Source organism: Bicyclus anynana, chromosome 13 (genome assembly GCF_947172395.1).
Source record: "Bicyclus anynana chromosome 13, ilBicAnyn1.1, whole genome shotgun sequence".
Lineage (NCBI taxonomy): Eukaryota > Metazoa > Arthropoda > Insecta > Lepidoptera > Nymphalidae > Bicyclus > Bicyclus anynana.
Window position 1 is genome coordinate 15,394,239 of NC_069095.1, and position 18,717 is coordinate 15,412,955.

An 18,717-nucleotide genomic window follows, 5' to 3' on the forward strand; every position below is an offset into this window, starting at 1 on the left:
AAATAGATTGGCACTCAAACAATCTCTGATGATAAGCTAATTGAAACGTTGAGTTTGATTATAATATTGAAGAACATTCACGCTTTATTGTCATCAGATTTAGTGTCTAAATATAATTATTATTTATTACTTTAATAACGATAAAGTGCATAAACAAGAAACTGTAAAAAAAATCATAATTTTTTTAAAACGTAACAAAAATATTAGTTTTTGAGTTAAAATCTTATCTAAAGATATGATTAAAGTTGAAATAACAGACGGTATCCTTGAAGGCACGGAGGAGAAAAATAAATACGGTGACAGTTATTTTAGCTTTAAAGGCATCCCCTACGCGGAACCACCTCTAGGTGATCTCAGATTTAAGGTAACTATTTTTTATACTTTATTTTAAAATGATCATGAAAAATGTGTTCAGCAGATATTATTCTTTTAATTTTAGGCTCCACAGAAACCTAAGCCTTGGAAAGGTGTACGACCCGCAAAAGAATTCGGCCCAATTTGCTATCAGTATGACGTATATAATAAAAAAATTCATGGCAGCGAAGACTGTCTGTACCTCAACGTGTATACGCCTGAACTAAAACCGACTAAACCCATACCAGTAATGTTCTGGATTCACGGAGGAGGATTGATCAATGGAAGCGGTAATGACGATTTATATGGACCTGAATTCCTCATCAGACAAAACGTTATACTTGTCACAATTAACTATAGACTCGAAGTCCTTGGATTCCTTTGTCTTCATACCAAAGACGTGCCAGGAAACGCAGGGATCAAGGACCAAGTGGCTGCGTTACGGTGGGTGAATAAAAACATTGAACGCTTTGGTGGAGACCCAGACAATGTAACAATATTCGGTGAAAGTGCTGGTGGAGCGTGTGTTTCTTTTCATTGCATGTCACCCATGAGCAAAGGGTTGTTCAAAAGGGCAATAATACAAAGTGGTATAGCGACATGCTGGTTACCAAATGTATTCCAACCTCGCGAACGTGCTCTCGTATTAGCGAGAGATCTAGGCTGTGAGTCTGACAATGAAACTGATATAATTGAATTTTTCAAATCACAGCCTATTGAGAATCTTATTAATAAACAAATAAAACTAACTTTAATGGAAAACATTAAGGAATATCCATGCGTATCTTTTGGAATTGTGAGTGAAAAGGAGTTTCCTGGTGTAGAGAGATATTTCCATGGCGATATTTATGACGTTTTGAGGAAAGGGATTCATGAAGACATAGAAGTAATGAATGGATACACAGAAGACGAAGGAATTATATTCTTGGCCGGTAATTGCGACCTGCCAAAAATTTATGAACAATCCAATAACTGTTTGGAATATTTCGTCCCAAAACCTATAGAAATCAATTGTCCCCTAACAATTCAAATAGAAGTGGGCACAAGACTCAAAAAATTCTATTTTGGGCAGCAAAAAGTATCCAGCGATACTTTGGATCAATTTGTAAAATATGTTTCAGCAGATAACTTTATATATCCGTCGATTTTATGGCAAAAGATTGTGGCAAAGAGAAATAAAAATGTGCTTTTCTTTTACAAATTTAACTGCAAGTCTGAGAGGAATATCTTCACCCAACTGATGGGTATACCAGATTTGTTCCAAGACCAAACAGTAGTGTGTCACGGCGACGATCTTCCCTACATCTTTCCGGTTAAAATTTTTGAACAGAACATTTCAATGGATTCTGAAGCCTTTAAAATGATTGACAAAGTAACAAAATTGTGGACGAATTTTGCGAAATATGGGTAAGTACTTGAGCTTCAAATACAAATTGTAAATCTGACTAACGGAACTTTTTTACCGAATTCAAAACAGTGTGTATATTTTAATGGAGTATCTCCTACTCCATTGACCGATCAGTAGACAGAAAAGGTTAATAATATAATATTTCTCATTTTAGTGTACCTATTTTAGTCATTCTTTCTTAAAGTCGGTTGATTTGTTTTTTATAAATTTTATTTATTGTCGTTTTTAAGACTCGTCTATTCATAATTAATTAATTTAAAAAAAATATTAATGAATTATTAATTGATGAGTCATAAGTTTTGCAAAAATTATTCCATAACAAAATCCTTTTAAAAATAACCTCTCAATAACTAATGTTGTTTTGTAGAGATCCGACACCAGACAACACATTAGGCGTTAAATGGTCACCATATACCAGGAAAGAGGAAAATTACATCATCATAGAACAGTTTTTGACAGCAAGCAAGGCACCGGACTCCAGTACATTCGATTTTTGGGAATCAATTTTCAAAGAGTTCTACCCTCATGTAACAGTATGAGAATGTCAGAGATCAACAACATTTACAATATAAAAAGATTCAATTACTTACCTTGATATACCAGCCAGCAAATATCTTAATTTGTTCCTGAAAAAGAAACAAGAATACATTATTATTAATACATTGCGTTACATGCTAAAATGTGTACGAATTATTGACATTGTGGGTTCACCACAATAATATAGGCTGTTATACTTATTGATTTACATATTAACATTTGTAGTATATTGTAGGGGGTTAAGGGGAGAACGGTAATAACATCTAAACCGGCCTGTCAGCCTCACCTGCACTCGGTGCCCCTGCTAGACAACGGACGAGGCCCTGGCTACCGACCAACGGCGGTATAACCGACCATACCGGACTTCTGTTAAGAGGAAGCAAGCAGCGGCTTTGAGATTCTAATCATCTCAAAAATGTCTGGTGCAGAAGGCAACGGGAAACCACTGCTCTATTTTCCCTAGTCGTCAGTATGGAAAGTCTCATAGTGGACCGGGATCGCGAGCGCCGCACAATGGGGATGATGACTAGGTTTGAATATATTGATTTTTATGATACATTCGGGTAAATAAGGTCAATGTTAACTAATTTATACATAAAAAGCAAATATTGTCTGGATATTTGCAAAATAAATAAGATTATAAAATTTCAAAATCTATTAAATTTTTTTTATCGTAATTAGATGAAAATTCATACAGTTTTAGCTTCCTTACATTAAATGTGACATTTTTCAATAAATGAACTATAAAAATAAACGCACAAATAACAAAGACATTAGTAATTTTGTTTGAACGCCCATACAAACCCCATACAAACGATCAGCGAGCCAACGACGTCACTAAATCGTACCATTTTGTATGGAGCGTTTTTCAGGGATCCGCGGCAGCGCCGCTAATCAGACCCTTTAAATCCCTGTAGCTCCGAAAGTAATGATCGCAGATACCCTGTTACTTTTACAAAATTGCTTTGCTATTAGTATACTCTTAATTTATATTTAAAAAAACTGTCATCATCCCTATTATTTCGCCTCGGGAGGATAGAGACGAGTTCAAGAAACTGACTGCCAACCTTCGCTAGTCGGAGAGGCACCTTAAGAAGAAGAAGAAGATTTGTTGTATAACATTTGCGCAGTTGTATGTAAATTAAGATTGGTTAAGTCATTTTTAAATTAACGAACAATAAAGAAGAGCATATAAACAATACATACCTCTCGACGAAAATTAAAAAATATAGTCAGTGAATAAAAAACACAATATAGTTTACAAAGATACTCGTCTTATACAGGAAGAATTTTTTTTAGTACGGATATTTTTATATTTTGTATATAAACAAAGTTTAATGATCACGTATTTTTTCTTTTTTTTAACTCAAAAATAACAAAGTTATCGTTAACTAAAGTTATTTACTTTTAAACAGAATTTGAGGGTCACCCTATCGCCGAACTAGTGGTACTAGGTAATGTAATAGGTAACAACAAAATCAGCTGGTAGGTTAGCGAGCGCCCGCGCCGAGGGTCGTTATTTATTTTTTTATAATAAAAGGACGTCAAAAAGTGCCGCCAGCAGTTGCGTAGTTTGTTTTGTAATAATGTGTCCATTATTTTGTTATTTTTGAGACATAAAATGAAAAAAAAATATTACATAAAATGTATCGAATTGCTTGTAGATATGTTCTATTAATGATACAAAATCATGAAAAAAATATCCGCACTAAAGACCGAATCACCCTGTATATTTATCAACGTTAAAATTCATGTAAATTATCAATTATTCCTATTCAGAGCTACATAATGTAATTAAGTTTATCGATAGATCGATACAATGGAATCACTCTGTAACAGTCGAGTCGTTAATTAATTTACGACACTAGGGAGTACCTCACTAATGCTGTTATAAATCTTGTTTATGTGTGTACCTCAGAATACAGAAAACCACCAGAAGCCACGTTTAGATGTCATTCTATAGTGCGCAGTGTGTCCAAAAATTGTACACAACAGCCTGCACTCGTCGCAATTCTCACCCGCGTAATGTTGCTAGTACATGAGGCTGTTAAATTTTTCCCTATTTTGTGGTAAAAATTTATAATGTTAAAAGGAAAACAATAAGTGTACAGTTCATCACATTAAATGTTAACTTGTATGGTAAATAATAAAAACAGTGGGACCGGTTTTCTAGTGATTGCTAAGAGTCAGCAAGAAAATAAACTCTAAAAAATTTAAGACAAGGACAAATAAATAATAGATATAATAAGACGGTTATTATAAAACTTATCAACTAACAATCAAAAGAAATACATATTTACAATAATAATTTTATATATTCCATATAATTATATAATATTATTATTATAAATATGTATTTCAATCGCGTGCACAGTCATTATTATCTCGTCTTATTTCTCTAATTTTTATGTCTCTTAAAATTCAAGTATAAATAAGGCCATTTAATTGGTTTAATATCTTTTAAGAATGTGTTTTGAAGATAAAAATATTTTATTTAATCCTTTTGCTCAAACAAACAAGCAAACAAGTAGGTACACAAACAAACAAAAGACCAAACAAACACACGAAAACAAACAAATGTGCAAACAAACACACAAACAGACAAGAACGAACGAACTTATTATAATATAGCACGCCATTGTTATTTGTAAAATTTTAAAGCTTTAAGATTATTTTACACTTTCTTTATCTGCGCTGATTACCACAATTTTATTTCAACTTAATTGCCGGAACCTATGCCTACCTATTTAGTTGATTAATATTTTACATAAATAATAAATCCTTGAATTGAAATTAAAAGTAGGGAAAATCAAAACAATTACATTGGCAACACTTACAAAATGAAGTCATCGGTTTCTATGACAACTAAATTCACGTAAAAATTATTCATTATTTTAACATAAGAATATTTATTTGTGCTGCTTACACGTGAAATGTGATCCTATTCAGTTTCTTTTTTTTACCAACGGCATTTTTACACGAAGGAATAGCACAAGACGGCTTAATTTAATTAAATTTGTCACCTGTATAGCACGTCAAACAACACGACAAACACAGAGTGAGTAATCGTAAAATGTGTAGTTTAAATGGCTTCACTTCTTTGCGCTATCACTCCTTCTGGTGGTTTTCTGTATTCTGAGGTGTGTACAAGCTTTTAGCGTGGCGGCTGCATTTCCGATTTTTGGAAAAACTAGGTCCGTTAGTTATGTGTAGTAGCATTAATTCAGAATGAATTTACCTATAACGAAAGTAGCTCGGTAGGTTTGTTTACGTTTAGGTTACGGAGTAAAAAAAAGGTTGCGGTTTGATGATCTAATTATTGTTGAGGTGACTACAGAGACTTGGATCTTGAAAACAATTTGCCTTTGTTGCCAAAATAAATTTCGAGATCCGCGAATCAGAATAATAGAGTTTGTTAATAAGTGTCTTCCATAGTTTATCTAACTACTAGCGGACTCGCTCAAGCTTCGCTTTGACTTATTAATTTATTTATTTGCACTTCTTCCCTATCCCAACCTTACACTACCATACTCCTACCCCTACCCCTACCCTACCCCTACCCTACCTCTACTCTACATCTACCCTACCCTACCCTACAACTACCCTACCACTACCCTACCCCTACCCTATCCCTATACCATAAACCTACCCTACCACTACCCTACCCTACCCTACCCCTACCCTACCCCTACCCTACCTTACCCCTACCCTACAATACCCCTACCCTACCCCTACCCCACCCCTACCCTACCCCTACCCTACCGCTACCCTACCCCTACCCTATCCCTATACCATACCCCTACCCTACCACTACCCTATCCTAGGATTTAGGGGTTTGAAAAATAGATGTTGGCCGATTCTCAGACCTACTGAATATGCACAAAAAATTTCATCAAAATCGGTCGAGCTGTTTCGGAGGAGTTCAAGTTCGAACACCGCGACACGAGAATTTTATATATTAGATATAATCATACAGAAATGTGATTTTTACAAATTATTTCATTTTTTATTGTTAATTAGAGAAATACTTCAACTTTCTCTATTTAATTCTCTGATTACTCTAAATAATTATATAAAAATCATAATATGCAACTAAATAAAGTCACTAAGTCAAAAATATTCTAAGTACCTACGGACGCTCAGGTTTATGCCATTTAATTGAACTGAATTTAAATTTAACATTTTATATTATTGTAATTAAATATTTGCATAATTATTAATATATAATAGGAGCATTGTTATTTATTACATAAGAACATATTTGTATGATAAAATGTTTCCTACAATTAAATGATTCTGATTCTGGATTTCAACCTGGGACTTCGTGAACTGAAGCTACATACACTACACGAGCTAACTACTAACCTAACTAAGTTTAGTTCGGAGAACGTAAGTACAGTGAAGAAAGAACTGAAAGAAAAACCGGGTGGAAAGGAAAAACAGAATATCGGTTTCATCATAACAATGTTGGGCACTCGACCAATCTTCATAAAACTTCCGCTGCACAAAGGAGTGTCCGACCGCTATAAGAGAGCCTGCACACTGGCTCTAGAATCAGGAGACGGTGGATAACAAATAAACATAGGTACTTGTTATATGTACCTATAATAAAAAAATTGCTATCAGATAAGATCTTAGAGACAGTCGTGATAGATAGATAGATAGATATTATGACCTCTGCCTCCGATTCTGGAGGCTGTAGATTCAAATCCGGTCCGGGGCATGCACTTTTCAGTTATGTGCTTTTTAAGAAATTAAATATCACGTGTCTCAAACCTGCATACCAGAGAATTTTTGTAATTATCTGCGTGTGTGAAGTCTGCCAATCCGCATTTGGCCAGCGTGGTGGACTATTGGCCTAACCCCTCTCTTTCTGAGAGGAGACGCGAGCTCAGCAGTGAGCTGACGAATGTGGGTTGATAATGATAATGATCCTAGAGATGGACATAGGACTTTAGTTGCAATTAATACATGTATTTTGAAGCGTGATTCTGTTTATCGAGCTATCGATTACCATTTTACCAAGTTTTACATTCCCGTTAATAAAATACTTTTTTAGATAGACGTTAAATATTATGTCGTTTTCATTTTCTAATACATATACTAAATGTCTCAGATATTAACCTTTTGACTTGAAACTTATAAGATACTAGCGGACGCCAGCGACTTCGTCCTCGTGGAATTTAGTTTTTCACATTTTTTTCCGGGATAAAAAGTGGCCTATGTGTTAATCCAGGCTATCATATATCTTAATATCAAATTTCAGCTAATTCGGTTCAGTAGTCGAGGCGTGAAAAGTAACAATTTCATAACAATTTCGTAACAATTTCATAACAATAACACATTCATACAGTTTTCGCAAATCGGATAAAAAGTAAAATCTATTTCCATTCCAAATTTCAGCCAAATTGCTTCAGTAGTAGCAGCGTTAAAGAGTAACAGACATCCAAACATACATCAAAACATCCAATAAAGCGTTTATAATATTAGTAGGATTTAATAACCGCAGACATTGATTTTAGAGGAGAAGCCCTTAGAGGAGAAGAATTTAATTAAGCGTAAAACACAAAAACAAGTAACCGTATCCTCTAGTGACATTGTTGCAAGCATCGCATGAATGTCCAATACCACGACATACGTAGACTGGGATCAGGTCTATAGTCTGCCATCGCATCAAATGTGCCAGGTCCCTTAGCTCTGGCGTCCCCACGCAAGGGGCGGGTGATGTATGGCGGGTCACTCGCGGCGCCCAAAGTTTGCCCCATTTGTCCGCGGGAAATGGCCATAAATCACAATACAAAGTTCGATAGCTCAACGCCTATCCGAAAGGAAGATTATTCTTTTCCATGAAACCTATACACAAAGTATAAACATTAATTAGTAAGAAATTCATTAACAAAGCCTAAAACATTCGTTAATAGGAGTTAACAGTTTTGTACTTTCATTCATCAAATCACGAGGTTTGAATATTTTGAATTTAAATAGAGTTATTTATATTAATGAATGAGGTAAATCTATAGGCCATTGATTCCAATATTGCTTAAATCATTTCTTGGGAAAGTTACTCTTTGGCGAATATTGTTCCGTTTCTTTCATAATGTAAAGCGTTCTGGTTTAGAAATTTAATGAAAACTTGAGTGAGGGACACAGTTTGGCGTTATAATTTAGGGCCTCCTTATAGTTTTGGTTTTATAGTTGCTTTTAGAGTTTAACATTTTGGAAACCCAAATGAATAGACTATTTACAATGTACCTACATTCAAAATTTATATAGGAAGGTACCTACATCAATAAATAAGAACCAAGGTTTTAGTTACATTGACTATGAACATATTAACAACATATAACACATTGTACAGGGCAACGGAAAGACGCTATTTTTTTGTTATTCTTCCTGTGCTATATTAGGACTTTTATATTCATTCCGATGTATATTTAACTTTAAATCAAGGTGGGTAACAACGAAAAATCAATTTGCGGGCAAATTGACATACTTTGAGCGTTCATTCGCACGAGAGTTTTTAAGGGACATTAAAACAGCGTTCATATATAGTGTAAGGTTTAATGAAAGTCGCCAATGCCCAAAGTTGAAAATGCATCACGGTTCGAAAAAGTCGTCGTGTTTTAAAAACGCTGTCATGTGAACATTTTTGAGGATGCATTTGTTGTATTTAACGGCTTTTTTAACATCCGGTAAAAAAGCTCACGTGCGAATGAGGGGTAAGCTGTCACAAAAAGACGAAAAGCTATCAGCAGCTATCTAGCTATCAGTCTCTTACACTATAATAATTCAAGCCCGTCACTCGCAGAGACTTGTAATTAAATTTCAATCGTTTCAAAACAAGCAGGTACCCACGAAGTAATCCAAGAGCGCTCAAACTTCGCTAGTTTGTCAGCCTTCTGCGGTAGTTAAAAACTGGGACATTTCAGAAGAGTTTCACCAGTAAAGATAAAAGACAACCTTGTCGCCGAACTAGTGTCGTTAGCGATGCAGGAGATCGCTGTAAGTTACCTTATAGTTTTAACCAATGATATTTTATACTAGAAACAGGGTACTAGCGCATCAAAACTAAGGCCGAGAAATGTGTATAATTGTCTTACTTTTATTTAGTCGCTTATTAAACAACGAACGTTATTAAAACAAGGATACCTAAATATCGTCTAAAATGTCGAGTTATGTGTTCAGAAATTGTAAGTGTATACATAAATATACATATAATGGAATTAAAGACAAAACTGTGCATGTGTGCGCACAGTGGTGTAGTACTTGTACATATGTTTTCTGTGGTGTAGCTAAATGCGGATCATTTCTTACAGTGATTTTGTGCGCACGTAACCTATCTATAGTATAAAATTATCATTGGTTTAACCAACTTTAAAAATACGTCTTGTTTTCAAACCCATTATCGCCGCGTTGGTCGCTTTTAAATTTACATATTTTAATAAATAGTGTAGGAAATAGTAGTCTGTGACGGATATGACGTCGCTGGATCTCGTGTTAGCTTCAGTGTGCTCGTGGCGTTCGAGCCGTCCACATCTCTTGTTGTGTAATTCTTTATGGGTTACTTGGGATAGGCGGGGAGAGTGGCTTGAGTGGAAAAGGGAAGTGTCAGTCGACTGTCAAAGGATCCTTTAACCCTACACACGTCGTTCACAAGTGCGTGACTCCACTCAAGGTCATTCTCTGCCATTCTAGGGTCTTATTGTGGTTACAGTTTGATTTGTTAATTAAGTTGTCCTGACAAGTGTTGTGAATCATAACCTTTGTTCGATATTAGTTTTCTTATATTTGAAATCACTTTTGACTGCTATAACAAACCTTACCTTAACCTTACTTACTTGTATTTTTCCCATTTCAAGAAGGTAGGTACCTACTCTGGAATAATATGATTTACGATCTTTGGAAACCTCTGACCACTCGAATGCGTTAGCCACGGCCATTTTGCAATACATTGTTTGTTCAATTTGTACCCTCCGCCCTCAAGATACATTAAACCACTTTATTATGACGCTTGAAAAAATGTTTGGGAAAGGTTACCGCCTGGGAATAAGGGTGGATTTAGAATAAAACAAAAGGCTATTATAACTTTGTTTTTTTTAAGCTTTTTCAAGGTGAGTTACATTTTAGTGCCAATAGGGGGTCACTGAACCTCGAATTTCCACCGGATCGTAAAAATATGATTGTTACGAATAGCTATGGTTTTTCTTTGTTTTAGAGCTGTGTGTATGACATTAATTACGAAATAAATAATGGAAAATACTGGGTTCGTAAATTTACGCAATAAAAAGGAAATCATGAAAATGTTCTCTTCTGATATGGTTCTATATTTATCGTCTGTCACTGAATGATACCATCTTTAAATATTTGTGTTTTCCATTTTTTCCAAGCGTCGGCCCGGCTGACAAGACTGCTATTCATACTGGCCTTCATAGATACAATCATCATCATCATCATCATCATCATCATCATCATCATCAACCCATATTCGGCTCACTGCTGAGCTCGAGTCTCCTCTCAGAATGAGATGAGTTAGGCCAATAGTCCCCGACGCTGGCCCAATGCTGATTGGCAGAATTCACACACGCAGACAATTAAGAAAATTCTCTGGTATGCAGGTTTGTCACGATGTTTTTTCCTTCTCCGTTTGAGACACACTTGATATTTAATTTTATAAAATACACACAACAGAGAAGTTGGAGGTGCATGCTCCAGACCGAATTCGAACCCATACCCTCCATTATCGGAGGCAGAAGTCATATCCACTAGGCTAGCACGACTCGCTACACACACTAATCATAAATACACACTCTACTTCTATAACTATTAAATTAAAAATGTAATAGTTATCGAACCCTAAAGCTACTGTTACACATGCTCATTTCAAGCACGAATGCATGCTACATCTTTACTCTAATGCTACTATTGAGCAGTTGCTACTTATTAGCATGTGTATCGCAACATTGCTAATAATGAACATGCTTATTTCGATCTTGCTCAAGAATCAGTCGTGCGATTTATGAGCAAGCTACGCGGGTGGTGGCGCTTATTGCTACCAGGTAATCTGATGATAAGCATGCACGTATGGAGCATACTTAATAGCACGTTTTTAAAATGCTATTTTAGAGCATGTGTGAGCAGTACCTTAATATTGAATTAAAATGCCACTTTCACCATGTTAATGAAACCAGTGTTAGGATGACAAATACTTTTCAAAGTACTCACAACAAACGTCAATATTCTCACATCAGAATAATTATAAAAATCCAGTTATGTAGCTCACAACCACCTTAGATCCATTAACTCGTAGTCAAATGCCAACTTGTTAAATAAAAAATAATACGCAGCAAAAGAAAATACTGAGCAAGGAATTAATATTTCCTTTCATTCAAAGCAATTATTTTTTTTACTTTGATTAAAATATGAGCCGGTCTTTACGAATACAACCTTTCATTCGTAATACAAATTAAAACGAATTGTAAATTAATCACTGAATGAAATTCTCAAAACACAGCAAAGTTTTACATTCAGAATTATATTTATTTTTGCCGCCAATCAATTTTGCTGAAGAAAAATCGGTTACCAGACGTTCGTTTACTCCCAAAAAATTGCAGATGGAACGTTTAATAAATAGACTCTTTCTTTTTTTGGTTACATCAACCCATATTCAGTTCACTGCTGAGAACGAGTCTCCTCTCAGAATGAGAGGGGTTAGGCCAATAGTCCATCAATGGCACAATGCGGATTGGCAGACTTCACACAGGTAAAGAATTGAGAAAATTCTAAAGTTTGAAAATAAAACATTTACCGTTTGAGACGCGTGATATTTAAAATGTACATAACTGAAAAGTTGATTGTGCAAGCCCAGGACCGGATTCGAACCTACGCCCTGCAAATCGGAGGCAGAGGTCATATCCACTGGGCTATCACAACTCAGTATAAAGTATAAGTATAGTAGCTTTGTTTTAATATCTACCATAGCGAGCTTGTAAAGGCTTTTGATCAGAGGGTGAATTATCACACTGACTTCCCACAGGATATAGCCGCCAGTATTTACCCGGCCGGTGCATCGACGCCGAGGTTTGTGAATATTACCTTGAATATAACCTTCGTGAATATAACCTTTGCCATTTCACATGCTGATATTTGACGACCCCTCAAGAGCTTTTAGGAAAACATACGACGTACTGTTTTGACTGAAAATACTGCAATTGATAGCTATAGCTTTCGTACTTAATATTAAGCACATTTTTTTTTAATAATTTTGAAGTGAAATTTCTTTAGGCGCATGAGGGTAAAATTTTTACAGATGTAACGTCACGCCGGTATGCAACGGAAGTGTCGAAAAAGAGAGAGAGAGCGATCGAGACCGATTGAAAGAGAGTAAGACGGGGCGAACGTAGCATGAAGCAACTATAGTATGCGCGTTATACTACTATCGTTAACAACTGAGTCTTAGGGCCATAAATCATTTCTCTATATCTATCTCGCTTGCACTTATGGGTCTTATGGAGCCGTCTAGTGAAGGGTGTAACAATGAAAGACATATTATCGATAAGTAAAGTTTATTATCGTATCTTGTTCACAAAATTAAAAAAATTAACAATATTTGATTTAATATAATACATATTTCATATTATATAATTATTAACTAAATACTTCCGTCTTGATTCGGTCCACTGTCGCTCTGCTCACACCACAAACAAATGCGGCCATTTCACGTGGTTTGTTGAAATTTAGAGAAGCCACTTTATTCGGATCACTTTTCAATTCATTGAGAAACAGGAATACGTTGTGAATCAGTGTTCGAGCTTGAGGGCTAATATCGCCATGTAATTTCTTCAGATCAACGTTAGAAAATAAAGTATCCATAGTGCGCAACGAGTAATTTACGTTCGCCGATGCAGGAGTGTCCAGAAGAAAGAGTTCTTGGTTCTTAAAATGAATTTATTAATATAAAAATTACAAACTAATTAAACTAACGACGTCTTCGAGCGTAAGTGAAGAAGTGTGGTAAATTTCCATGTCACTATGCACCCGTGCGATTTGCCGAATCAGCGTTCCAGTTACGTACACGTGTTGAATAAGGCCGCGAGTCCAATGCGGGCGGAGCGACGAGCGAAGCGGCATGTAACACCTCCCCCTTCGAATCAGCAACTATTTCTTGAAGTTTAAGGGAAAAGTTGCTGACAGTTGTTCGTGGGATGCTTCTTGCTTCTGACGATCTTCGGATGTCTTCGGTTCAGTGTAGACGTGAAATGTCTCTATCTTAGGCTTGCCTCTTGTTCGGCGGTAGTATGATAGAGATGTTAATATGCAGGTAAGTATCAGCGCTCCCAGTAGCAATCCGTAGAATGGAATGGTTGTGTGGTACAATATCGAAGTTTCTTGAATTTGGATGGGTTCTTGCGAATTTGCTCTATCTTGGACTTCATGAAGTTTCTTCAAATCTATCGAGTTAATATTCAAGAGTGGAATAGCAGTATCCTCTTCAGGTTTGACAGTAAAGTTAGCTATCTTTAGCGGATGTCCTCTTATTCGGTCGTTAACATTGGCTAAGGTGAATTCATCTGTGTGAAGTACACAGTTGTGTGGTATGGTAGCTAAGAAACTTCCGGATACAGTGTTAAGTTCATCTTTTTCACAGGTAAGTCGTATTCGAGTTGGGTTTGAGAATACAACTGCGTAGTGACGATCGTCCAATTTTTCCATTGCTGGCCTCGTCAGGTTGATGATGATTTTCTTGCAGGTGTCCGTCGGTTTTCCTTCGATTATATTGCTGATGCAGTCTGGAGTGGATCTCAGTTGATGATTGATTTCTTTCTCACAGATAAACTGTGTTTCTACCTTCGGGCATTCAGCCTCAATGTACACGTGAATATTTCCAGTTAAGGCAAGGTAAGGAAAAGGAGGAATAATAACCTGATTAAACTTATTTGGTACTACGACTAATTTGTATAGGAAAAAGGTAAGTGGAGATACTATTGGAAATTTAAATATGAAAACTATGCGATTTCCACTAAAGTATGAACCTGATTTTACGACGTCATAATAATTTCTAAAGTCTAAATCTAATATTTGATCCCTACTATATAGAGTTTTAATTCTAACTAAAGTACTATTTATCATATCTATACTAAGCATTGAATGATGAGTGCGCGATTCACTGCAAAATGCTAATGCGTTTTCTAACCTACTTATCTCATCTAATAAACTATCTAAATTATCATTAATAATTGAAAGAACTTGTCCGAATTTAGCGAATTTCAACAGAGAATATGTTCTATATTTGTTAGAATTAAGTAGAACATGCATGCTTTCATTTAATTGAACCTGGTTATTAACAAGTTTCGTTAAAATAGATGTATGTTCGTTCATCAGCTCTTTATTAAGGCTAATATGACGATTTTGTTCAGATATCATTTTATTCTGATTTTCTTTAAGAACTTGAATAGCGTTTTCGTACTTTAAAGCATCTTTATAGTCTAGATTACCTGTAATACTTTTTATTACTGAGCCTAAACCATCTATTAAACCTCTTTTAGAACGATTAGGCTCAAAAGTTAACAAGCGGGATGTGGCTTTATCTAATTTAGTTGCAAGGTGATCAATCTGAAATTCATATAATGCGTATGTATCATTGTCCAGTTTGTCTTTAATATTAGTCAGTTGAGTTTCTATTAAATTGATATTGGTCTGAATGTCGGTCAGGTCTACGTATTGTAAAAGTATATGATGGTCAGTTGTAAGTCTCATTGGTCCCAGTTTGAAAGGTAAAAGTCCTGGTCCATCTTCTAGTCTTTCAAGTTTTATCTCGTGTCCCATGGTCAGAACGAAGGGCAGCATCACGAGTATTCTGTAACAATTTGGTCGTTTTAGGGGTACGTTTTAGTCGAGCTTTAGCTACAGGCCCCTTTTTCCTAGAAGTGTATATGTGAATGGGTGAGTTAGCCAATACGGTATCATGTGTGAAACGAGGTGCAAGTTTCGATCTACTAGCGTAAGGGTTATTAATGAATACTTGCTGCTCGGGTTGATATTCAACTTCGGGTTCGCGAGTTTTATTGCGATTTTCCATGAGTGCGGATCTATTTGCTAAAGATGAGTCATTGATTATGTCATAAACTTGCGTCATTTTATTCTTATGATTTTCTATATACTGTTGGAGTAAATGTGGGGTCAAGTCAATGTCAGTTGGGTCCCTAGGGTCAGTATGTCCCAATATAATATCGTATGGTTTGCATTTAGTAAAACTATGAACTGAACTATTATATGCAAGTATAGCATATGGCATTAAGTTAATTACGGATTCATCTTTGTGCTGTAATTTCAAAATGCGGAGATGTTCTAATATTGTCGAATGAAAACGTTCAATATTACCGTTAGCATTCGGAGAGTGAGCTAAAGTCTTATGATGTGTAATTTTATGTACTTTGCAAAATTCTGAGAAGATCTGATTAGTGAATTCTGTACCTTGGTCTGTAATTATAGTAAGAGGTAAATTATGATGAGTACTAAAAGTTAACAGAGCTTGTATAACACTAACCGCTGTGCCATCTCTAAGTAAGTATGCTTGACCATATTTCGAAAATACATCGATAAAAGTTACGTATTTTTCACTTTGCGCCGTAAAACTATCCATATGCACTATTTCGAAAGGCCTAGTTGCAGGTGGTACTAACTGAAGTTGGGGTCTTATTGGATTTCTATCGTACTTGGCTTGCCCACAAATTGAACAATCATTGATAAATTTACTTATGTGGTCTTTCATCTTAGGCCAGTAATATCTAGCGGAAAGAGATAGGTAACATTCGTTTATACCACGATGGTTCGTTTTACCTTCGTGATAGTGACGAATGATGTCTTGCTGTTTTAAAAATTCTTTAACGTTCTCAAGCTCCTTTTTTGCCAAAACTAAATTCATTGACGAACTTCTGAAGTTATCCTGTATAATTGGAATAATATCATACATTGCAAGGGGTGGATTTATAGAAAGGGCTGTTTTAATTTTAGGTTGCACGTATTCTTTGATTGCGTTCACAAGATCTTCCACCAAATTTGACCTAGATAACTGAACAGATGTTCGAGTATGAGTGTCAAAAGGTTTAGTCACAGTTGTACGTTTTTTCATGTCACCTACAATAGTCAAACACAATTGTCGAGGGAATTTATTTAAGGGATCGTCCGTTATAGGAATTTCAAGTATAGGATTCTCGTCTGCCGTATGTGCTGTAAGGGTTTCAGAGTCATTTAAGGATGGTGGTCGTTCGGTGGGGTTCGCTACTATTGAACTAACTTCTTCGTTACAGATCTCAATGCGTGATAGTGCATCTGCATTAGTGTTATTCTTACCTTTTTTATAAATTACAGTAAAATCATATTCGCTTAATTTCAGTCGCCATCTCGTAAGTCTTGAGTTCGGTTCCTTAAGGTTCATAACCCACTGCAAAGGTTTATGATCAGTTACTATCTTGAATTTTCTACCGAAAAGATAAGGTCGAAAGTATTTCGTTGCCCATACTATTGCTAATAATTCTTTTTCTATAGTGCTGTAATTTATTTCGCTATCATTCAACGTACGTGAAGCGTACGATATAGGTTTGTCGGAACCAATTGTCCCTTGTGAGAGTATTGCACCTATTGCAAAATTCGATGCGTCTGTAGTCAGAATAAAGTCCTTGTCAAAGTCTGGGTATTTAAGGATGGGATCATTAGTAAGTAGAGTTTTACACTTTTCAAAACTATTAACGTAATTAGAATCAAAAGTAATTTTAGTTCCTTTTTTAAGACACTTTGTCATTGGTTTGGTGATTCGAGCAAAATCAGGTATGAATTTTCGATAGTACCCTAAGAGTCCTAGGAACTGTTTTATTTCCTTGGGGGTCTTAGGCATAGGATACTTTTGAATAGCAGCAATTTTATCTGGGTTAGGTTTTATACCTTCACTACTTATAATATGTCCTAAATAAGCTGTCTCGAGTTTTAAGAACTCAGACTTGTCTAATTGAATTTTAAAGTTAGACTCTCGCAATCTTTGGAATACCTTTTCCAGGTTAACCATGTGCTCCTGGAGACTTGTACTGAAGACAATTATGTCGTCCAAGTATACCAGACAAATAACGTTTTGAAGTCCTCTAAGAACATTATCCATAACGCGTTGGAAAGTAGAGGGGGAATTCTTCAATCCCATTGGCATTCTTAAGAACTCAAATTTTCCATTTTCGACTTGGAAGCCTGATTTTGGGATATCTGAAGGATTCAATTCCACTTGGTAAAATCCAGATGCAAGGTCAAGGGTGGTAAAGTACTGACATTTGCCTAACTTGTCTAGAACGTCTGTAATATTGGGAATGGGGTATTTGTCGTCGATTGTTTTTTCGTTAAGCTTTCGAAAGTCAACGACCAGACGCCATTTCTTTTTTCCAGATGCGTCAACCTTTTTTGGTACAACCCAAATCGGTGAGCTCCAAGCTGACTCAGATGGTCTTATAATACCTTGTTCTAACATCTTACTAATCTGACTTCGAACTTCATCACGATGTACAAAAGGATATCGATAACTCTTAGTGTGAATAGGAATTTCGTCGGTTGTTCTAATGCTATGTTTAATCTTATTCGTGAATGTTAACGCTTCACCTTCAACATAAAATACGTCTTCATACTTTGAGCAAAGAGTTGTTAAATTAGCTTTTTCCTCTTCATTCAAATGGTTCATTCGTATTCGCGATATGATATCTTTAGCACGCGGCGATAAGTATTCAGTACGAGCACACTCAACATTGAATACGGTTGCTTGCGTAGCTTGATCTAATGAAAATATAATGTCGTTCTTAGTTGGATTCACGACTTCAACGATACCACGACAGTTCTCAACTGTAGCGAGGCATTCGCTTATTATACAGTTACAGACAATCTGTTCTTCAATTAATACATCACCGTCGGGTGCATTAATTGGTAACCTAACTAACTTAGAACTTTCAGCAGGAATTATATCTTCATAGAGATTTAAATTCCGAGAATTATACATTTGTATTGGATTAACTGCGAACTTAGTAATTAAGCTTAGTTCTTTAAGATCTAATTTAGCTTCCCATTTTGTAAGTAAATCCATACCTATTAAACCGTCAAAATGATCGTGAAATTTATACACGAATAACTTCATAGTGTCATTATCATTAACTTCTGGAAAACATGGTAAAATTATGGAAAAATCATTTTTAGTTGTAGCGTGAACATTTGTAACTTCAAACGGATCGTAATTTAGTGGAACATTATAAAAATAATTTTCAACTGCCTCGGGGCTGATAAAAGACTGATTGGCCCCTGTATCTATAAGAAAATTCAAAGGTGGATCGGAAATTCGTATATAAGGTAATTGTCTATGAGTCTGCAAATTAAGTTCTATTTTAATTTGCTGGGTT

General features: G+C 35.7%; 2 protein-coding genes across 4 annotated transcripts in view; one reads left to right on the forward strand and one right to left on the reverse strand.

The window, feature by feature from the left end:
- The window catches only part of LOC112044159 (uncharacterized), a 232,269-nt gene that overhangs the window by 163,663 nt on the left and 49,889 nt on the right, over nucleotides 1-18,717 (reverse strand). For all 3 annotated transcript variants that reach the window (XM_052884901.1, XM_052884902.1, XM_052884899.1), the window contains exon 2: nucleotides 2,353-2,388. The gene's annotated coding sequence lies outside the window, so the exon portion shown is untranslated. The remainder of the gene's footprint in view (nucleotides 1-2,352; nucleotides 2,389-18,717) is intronic.
- LOC112044168 (esterase FE4-like) lies at nucleotides 149-2,437 on the forward strand. Its single transcript, XM_024079919.2, has 3 exons — nucleotides 149-364; nucleotides 440-1,761; nucleotides 2,130-2,437. Exons 1-3 carry the CDS (start codon nucleotides 236-238, stop codon nucleotides 2,299-2,301), a joined length of 1,623 nt encoding a protein of 540 aa, XP_023935687.2. The 5' UTR covers nucleotides 149-235; the 3' UTR covers nucleotides 2,302-2,437.

Bases quoted from the DNA above. Each gene is read 5' to 3' on its own strand.
- LOC112044168 (XM_024079919.2), top strand. From the start codon at position 236: ATGATTAAAGTTGAAATAACAGACGGTATCCTTGAAGGCACGGAGGAG. The intron at 365-439 runs GTAACTATTTTT...TTTTAATTTTAG, and splicing joins TAGGTGATCTCAGATTTAAG to GCTCCACAGAAACCTAAGCC. The intron at 1,762-2,129 runs GTAAGTACTTGA...GTTGTTTTGTAG, and splicing joins ACGAATTTTGCGAAATATGG to AGATCCGACACCAGACAACA.